Source organism: Rutidosis leptorrhynchoides, chromosome 11 (genome assembly GCF_046630445.1).
Source record: "Rutidosis leptorrhynchoides isolate AG116_Rl617_1_P2 chromosome 11, CSIRO_AGI_Rlap_v1, whole genome shotgun sequence".
Classification (NCBI taxonomy): Eukaryota; Viridiplantae; Streptophyta; class Magnoliopsida; order Asterales; family Asteraceae; genus Rutidosis; species Rutidosis leptorrhynchoides.
This window is the reverse complement of record NC_092343.1, coordinates 216,906,733-216,915,255: the sequence shown is the minus strand read 5'-3', so window position 1 is coordinate 216,915,255 and position 8,523 is coordinate 216,906,733. Positions and strand designations below refer to the sequence as shown.

The 8,523-nt window shown below is 30.0% G+C and overlaps 1 protein-coding gene across 2 annotated transcripts; it reads left to right on the top strand.

Annotated features, from left to right (window-relative positions):
• The first annotated feature begins 3,043 nt into the window (after positions 1–3,043).
• On the top strand, positions 3,044–8,157 carry LOC139876845 (uncharacterized). Of its 2 annotated transcripts, none has more exons than XM_071864225.1 (8): positions 3,044–3,367; positions 4,250–4,363; positions 4,463–4,531; positions 5,985–6,004; positions 6,154–6,206; positions 6,342–6,372; positions 6,730–6,811; positions 7,838–8,157. In XM_071864225.1, the coding sequence occupies exons 1-8, from the start codon at positions 3,178–3,180 to the stop codon at positions 8,041–8,043; spliced, it is 765 nt and encodes a 254-aa protein (XP_071720326.1). In that variant the 5' UTR covers positions 3,044–3,177; the 3' UTR covers positions 8,044–8,157. The 2 variants fall into 2 exon arrangements, with proteins under 2 accessions (XP_071720326.1, XP_071720325.1); XM_071864224.1 differs by having other exon boundaries at positions 5,970–6,004.
• The last annotated feature ends 366 nt before the right edge of the window (positions 8,158–8,523 follow it).

Sequence of the window (8,523 nt, the reverse complement as noted above, 5' to 3'; positions counted from 1 at the left end):
TATATATATATATATATATATATATATATATATATATATGATTAATCGTATTTATGTTTATATATATATATATATATATATAATCTATTTATGTACCTCTTTATATATATCTGTAATATATATATTTATATATGTAATTATATATATATCTGTTTATTTGATTATATAATATATATAAATTCATAAGTTTTAATATTAATAATGTTATTAATACTCAAATATTAATACTATCAATAAAACTAATAAAATTATAAATAATAATATCGAAGGCTAACAATAATACTAATAATTATATTAGTAACAACAATAATATCGAAATAGATAACAATAATAATACAGTTATGATGATATTAGTAAATTTAATAATAACTAATAATAATAATGATAATCATATTAATACTAATCTTGTTAATAATAATAATAATAATATTAATATTAATTATAAGAATTATAATTTTTCTGTTAATTATAATAATAATGACATTAATAATGATAATACTATTACTAATGATATAACAAATTAAATGTATTAAATTTTATATAGATATAATATTATTAATAATACTCATATTAATATTGATAATACTATTTATAATGGTAATACAAGTAATAATATTAATATATCATCTATATTTTAACTTGTATGTTATTTTATGTTTTTAGTTCTAATGATTCAATTGTATTTTATTATTTTCACTACTTACTTTATATTTATATATTTATTTATTTACAAACAATTATTCGTGAATCGTCGGGAATTTGATCGAGGTTAAATGAGTATATGAAACAGTTCAAACTTTTTGAGACTCATCATTACAGACTTTGCTTATCGTGTCGAAACATATAAAGATTAAGTTTAAATTTGGTCAAAAATTTTCGGGTCGTCACATTTTCATTGTTGTGGTATAGGTGTGGGACACGTGGTGGGATATAAAAATTTACAGATTTAAAAAAAAAAATTGTGGTGTAATACACGTGTTGGATCAGTAGGTGAGATGATTAGAATCTGACACCTAGGATGTGTAGGCATGCTTTATGTGATGTAGGGGATGCAATATTAAAAAACTCATGTGCTGAAACTTTTATTAAAGATTGATATCTATTCAACATTTGAAGTTCTTAAATTACACTTAGGACTAATATGACCCATTCGCTTATTCAAGTTAAGTGATCTTGGTGGAAATTTCTTATTTTATGAATTTAGTTATGATGTTGATGGTGAAAATGCGAAGGTGTTGCTACGTTGGTGCAACTGTTTGGAGAAGCTAGCGAGGTTGATTTAGTAGAGGTAATTATTAAAGATTTTGTTATTTTTTTTGTATGATTGAGCTTATAATTGTTGGCTTTCTATAATTTTTAATTTTGTGTAAAATATGTAATCACAATTTTTGTGCTTGATCATATTGTATATGCTAGGGTCACAAATAGAAGTAGGGGATTTTGGATTAATACAATGGCAGGTGTTAAGAAAGCTAATGAAGCTATTAGTATGTTTAATGTTGTAGGTGTTTATTTTTTTAAAGTGCTTAATGAGTATTGAATGGTTTTGTTATAGAATTTGGATTAGATTTACATATTCTTGGATATTTTATACACAACTCTGTAGTAGGATTACATCTTGATATCAAAATATTGTTAATGGTGTTGTGGTGTACGATAGGGTGGTTTTCAGGGTTAAATACTGTAAACTTTTCTAATGCCTTTGTGATCTGTAATTTTTCTTAATAACCTTAACATAGTCGGATTTTTTTAATGTAATATTGAGGATGCTTCAATGTCACTGTATGCAATAAGGTAACATAAGTTCCAAATATGCAGGTTTGCATAATCTAGCTCATTGTAAGTAGTTAGTAATCTTTCATTAAACCATCCATTGAAAATGTAATATTAATTATATTATTTAATATGTAATATTATATTATGATATCATTAAACTGTTTCGTTTAAACAAATCCGTGATTTCACGGATCATTTCACTAGTGTGTATATATATATATATATATATATATATATATATATATATATATATATATATATACATACATATATATATATATATACACATACATACATACATATATATACGTACATATGTATACATATACATATACATATACATATAAATAGAGTCATCATCAAGAGGAAAACACTTTTTTAGGGGGAAGGGAGAAGTAAAATTTATTATTTCTTTTTTTTTTCGAAATTTTTTCTCCAACATTAGTAGCACACGAAAATTTGAATATTTAAAAAAGACACTTTATGATGAATGTTATTATTTTGACGGGAACACGCCTGAAGAAAAAACTGATAACATGCATCATGTGTAATTATTCCTGTATGTTATTCTTCGAGCGTCTTTTTTCCATCATATGCGAAGTTTTTTTTTCCAGATTTAGCCCGATTTAGAGTTTAGGGTTTAGGGCGGACTAAACCCAAAACCCTAAACCTTAAACTCTAAACCCTAAACTCTAAACAGTTCGTGTTAAAAATTCAATCTAAACCCTTATTTCTAAACTCTAGACCCTAATTTCTAAACCTAAAACCCTAATTTCTAAACCCTAATTTCGTTTAGTCGCAAAGAAAAAACCGTGCGTCTACAGGCAAAGCAGACAATATTGTAGTCGCAGTAAGGCGAGATGTTACATGAAAGGATCCCCTCCTCCCCTTCCATTTCATTCTTTTTCTTTCTTAGTTAAACTCTAAAATAGATGATTGACTTAAACTTGAACTCTTATAAATAAAAGAACGAACTCGAATCGAACAATGAAAATATTGTTGATTTCAAGCTCAATAACAATTAAAAAGTTATTTTGAGTTGGAATCGAGTTCAGTATTAGTAATAGTATCTCGAGTCGCGCCTAAGCTTCCTAAACTTGGTACTCGATTCGACTCAACTCTAAACTTCCTAAACTTGGTACTCGATTGCACTCAACTCGTTTAAAACCTAATTTCATCAACTTACAACATTCCATTATAAATGTACAAGTCATTAATGCATGATCCTTTCAACCTCTAACAACAAATAACGTGGAAAAAGAAACTTAATCCCATCGCATTAATCCCAAAAGGGCAAACAAAATCCAAACCACACCACCACCAGAACCACAACCACAACTATCAATCAGTCATCACTTCGCCGGCGCCGGTGACTGATTAAAAAAAGAAAAGAAAAAAAAGATGATGAGGGATGAGTCAGCATGTAATACATACAACTATGGTGACTCAGTTTACTGGGATGCAAGATACATTCAAGAAGCTTCTGTTGGTTCATTTGATTGGTATCAGCGTTATCATGCCTTAAGACCTTTTGTTAGAAAATATATTCCAACATCTTCTCAAATCCTTATGGTTGGTTGTGGCAATGCTGGTATTATATCATCTCTTTATTTATTATTATATTTTGTCTTCTTTATTTTTTTGTATTTTCATTTATTATTTTTTAATTATGAAATTTTGTGTAATTCTGATTAAGTCTTTGAATCATTTGTTCTGGGTTTGGCTTAATTTTTGTTGGGTATGGAAAAAATTGGACCTTTATGTGGGTGAATTGGTTTTTTGTTTATATACTTGAGATGGGAGTGAAATAGTTTGAATCTTTTGTTGTGAGTTGGTTTATTTCTGTTAGTTTAGAATTTGATTTTTGATGGGTATGGTTACAAATTGGGCCTTCATGTGTTTTCTGGTAGAATTGTTGTTTTTTTGCTTCTTTTTTATGCCTATTGCCTTCTCTGATAAGAGGCCAATTAAGATCATGAGAACTGAAATGCCTAAAGAAAGGTGCGGTACTTGTTTATGCAGGGCCCACTTTTTGGCGGTTTTGTGGAAATCTATGAGTGTGAGCACGACATAAACCGTAATTTTATGTACCGTCAGTGTTGTGGTTATATTGATCAAACTCAAGTTGTTATAGTAGTGTTCTTTGTGTTTTGGTGGCATGTTAGGGTTTGGCATAAATGGGCATAAGCATTCTAAGTGAAGCGATAGATTTTGATGCTGCTTCTTTATGTCAATTAGTATTCTTTCTCACTTTTTATAATGCAATTTGTATTTAGTTAGAATCAGGCTTACTCATTTTCCTTTATGTGGGGCGTAAGTACGTTCACCGCATTTCTTTTCAAACAAAGTCATTTTTTTCTCTTAACTATATGTAAAGGCGTTTGGTTAAAATTACCTGTTTGTTGTGGTCAACAGGTATTTTGTTGTTGTTAAATTTTTTGTCTGACCAAATATAACTGTGTTTTGCTTGTAGTTATGTCAGAGGACATGGTTAAGGATGGGTACGAAAACATCATGAATGTCGATATTTCGTGTGTGGCTATTGAAATGATGCGAAGGAAGTATGAACATATGCCTCAGTTGAAATGTATCCTCTCTACAGACTGCCTAATTTTAACTTTGTAGAGCGTTTTATGCTTTTGCGAAATTATGTTCATTAATACCTTTTCTTATTGTATACATACAGACTTGCAGATGGATGTTCGGGATATGGGCTTTTTCGAAGATGATTCATTTGATAGTGTAATTGATAAAGGTATACACTCGTATCTTTCGTCTTTCGTATATTAACTTTATACAAGTAAGTTACCTCCTATTTAACTAATATTGAAGAATTTGCCAAATCTTCGTATCTGTTGTAAATACTATTATTCCTCTTTTTTATTCCCTTTTTTGTATGTGAAATTGTGCATGCTAGCGGAATTGGTGTTAGGCCTACTTTTTCTGCCTTTAAATTTATGCAAAAACCTTGAATTGAGGTTAAAGCAGCTAAAAGCGTAAATTCGATTTTCCCTTAAAAAAATTTGATAAAAACTTGAGTTAGGTTAGAATTATAATTTGCTTAGACTCAATTGTTCTAATAAAATTTTTGTGAAAAACCTTGAATTGATATCTGAATAGAGAAGACTAGCTGGAATATGAAAATTCTTGAACTCTATTTATTTGAATAATGTCCATCGAGTATCATTAGGTTCCAAACTATCAACTTTGGTAATTATGATATTCCTTCTTTTAACTAAAGTTGATATGAAGGGTCAAATGGATTCTGTAAAGTGGCAAGATGGGTCAAATAGGGCTACTTAGTTTACAGTTGACACAAAACACTTTTGTGCACGATAGGCTTTTTAAACAGTCACTGTGCTTAATATGATTACATAACCTTTGGTACAGGTCGAAAGGGCTAGTAAATTTTAATAATTTCGAGGTTTTATACGTTCAAATTACAGTTCATGCGACTTTCGAGATAAACTTTTCTTTAAGATATTTCCCCCCTCTATTTGAACGGTTAAGGATTAAATATCTAGTATTTACACAACGATCTCTCAAGGGATGTATAGAGGAAACAAATTAAAGAAGAGATTATCACTGCTGATCTCTCTGCTATCAAAATCTTAATTAATTTATGTTTGAATTAATCTCAATAAATCAGGAGCAATATTTTTTATTGATTTCCACAAACACAACCCATATCAACCCATTAACTTGTGGGGTACATCATGACTAGTCTTTTAGAGTTCAACAAAGTCATATATCTCCTTACAGTAATTATTTTTTTTCTACTTGAAAAATTATATTGCACATGCTTTATGTGATACTTTACTATAAAATTCTTACTCAGATGTACGTTGCCTCATCGGATTATATCGTGACCGTTTTCGACCCTTTTAGTGGCCACCCCAAAATGTGCTGAAAATGAGATTTGACCCTAAGACCGAAAAGAGGATATCTTGTGATGGTTATTCTGCTTATGTATAAGAACATTCATATACAGAATATGTAAGAAGCTCTAGATACATTGCATTCATCAACGTACATCATAATTTACATTTTTTCACTAAAATGTTTCGATATTGAAACTTCACCGAACAAGTTGAAAGTCATTAATGGTTTACAAGAGATATACTCGTATACATTTGTTTTCTTTATTAACAATCTTTTTTTCTTTTTTTTCTTTTTCTTTTGCATGGTTTCTGATCTGCGGGTTGTAGGAACTCTCGACTCGTTGATGGTTAGCTCTACTTATTCTTTCACATAAATATGTTGATCATTCATTACCACATATGTTCACTTATTTTTTATTTTATTTTATTTTTATTATTATTTTAAAAAGCATTACCATATATGTTCTAACTTGTTAAACTTGCTGTGATTTTGAAGTGTGGCACTGATGCTCCAATTAGCGTTTCTCAAATGCTGGGAGAAGTGAGCAGGTTTTCAGTCTGAATAAAACAACCAAAAATCTTATATTTTTTTTTAATAATTATACAAATGAAATGATTAATAGTTTTACTCTTATTAATTTTTGCAAGTCGTAAATGCAATAACTAGTTTTATTCTGTTTGTAGGATTCTTAAACCTGGAGGGATATATATGCTGGTACGACACTCAGTTAATCTTTTAGATCATATTTCAAGGTTGCAAAATCGCTACTCGGGGAGTACTCGGTCGGGACTTTTTAAGGAGTACTCTGCAACTCGGGGAGTACTCCGGTGTTGACCAAGTTTGACTTTGACCGATTTTGACCAAGTTTTGACCTATTTTCCGAGAAATCGCTAGTGTTGACCGAGTTTTGACTGATTTTCCGAGTAATCACAAGTTTTGGCCGAGTTTGACCGTGTACTCGCCGAGTTGCAAAATCTGTATACTCGCCGATTAGTGAGTTCTGCAACACTGTCATATTCCCTTTTGAAAAAATTACGTGTGGTAGATATTACTGACTACTGCTTCCTACAGATTACATACGGTGATCCATCAGTGAGGATGCCTCATATAAACCGGCCAGCTTATAATTGGAAAATAGACTTGTACATCATACGTGGGTTCTTTCTTTCATTTTTCATCTATACTTTTATACTTCTATACTGAATACTGATATATAGAAGATGATGGTGTGTGTCAGAGGTGGAAAATAGGTGGGTTTTGTAATGGGTCAAAATGGGTAGGGTTGAGCCTAAACACTTAATATCAACAGTGATCTTTTTTATCTTATTAAAGGTTTATATATTTTTGAAATTTTTTATTACATTTACGTTTTTTATATATATAAATACATGATTAAGAGGTTTTATTCTTATATTTACACGCTGGAGACTTCGACCTATTTGACCTGTTTTATATTAACTTTTGTTTTTTTTTGGCCAAATTTAATGATTTTATGCATTGACCCATCAAAGATAATGCACAACCACGGGTCAAAATAGCCACCTATAATGTAGATTGAATGTTTTTTCAATTAGCTTAATGGACCTAAACTGACTGAAGAACCAACCTTATAATGCTAGTTATGAAGTTAGAGTTAGAATCTGATACTCTGTTTTTGGGTAACTATATATAGATTTCAATTAGTGATAGTTATGCCGTAGTCGTAGTTCGAGTAAACTTGTACTTCATTCTCGACTTGGTGCCAGATTGTACTTTATTGCTCATCACTTATCTTAGTTTGAGTCTACTGTTTGCTGATAGATATAGTCATATATACGAGGACAAAAACTCAAGAATTACTTTTTTTTTCTTTTGCCATAATATTTAAGTTTATCTTATTTTTTATTTTATTTTTCATATTATAAGATAATTGAATAATTGAAGAAAGATAATGTTATCTAGATTATGATGTAAGGCATAGATTATAAAGAAGCCTAAAATCCTTGATACTGATGACTGTGTTGTATCTCAAATGGGTCAAACCATATAATTTAGGAGTATTGTTCTATTTAAAATTCTTGGTTATTGAATTCGTCCTCAATATTCATATACATGGACAAAAACAAATAGTAGGATGATATCTCCAAAAAACATCTTACAATCTTTTAGCACTAATTTTTTTTTGGTTTATAAATTGCAGCTCGGCCTGATTTTAAAAAGCCACAAGGTTCAACCTCGTCTCCTAATTCGCATCTGTTTCCTATTAACACCACTGAGAAGGGTCTGCTTCCTGCAGATTACGTTTTAGAAGATCCCGATTCTCATTTCATATACGTCTGCACCAAATCAGGCGAAAACCCCGAGCTCAGTGACTCACCAGTCTCTTCATTGACAGTTGATACTTAATCATTAATCGTTTCAAAAATTCAGAATTTGATAGTAACAAATTTGGTTTCATGTATTGATAGGATGTGAAAGTTTACTGGTAATTACATCTCTTTAAAAATTTTAAATGGTTTATTCTCTTTGTTGTGGCATGAAATTTTTTACTTACTTTTTTTTTTTTTTTTTTAAATTTCATTCTTTGTTGAAGTAAAACATAAATAATGCCCGATTATTTTTTTTTGGTTGCATTGCTATGCATTGATTATCTTTGCTAAAGTGTTTATGTTATGGTCTATGGTTCTCTTGAAATAAGCCTGAATACATGATCACATTCATGTCTTATATAGGCTGGGAGATACTAATATTGTAAGTATGTAACATGTAATGTTTTATTGGATTAATACTTGCTTACTAATGTTGTACCACTTGTACGTATGCAAGTTATACTAATTTTGTAAGTATTTAAGCTGTACTAATAATGTGAGGATGTTTGTAACGGAG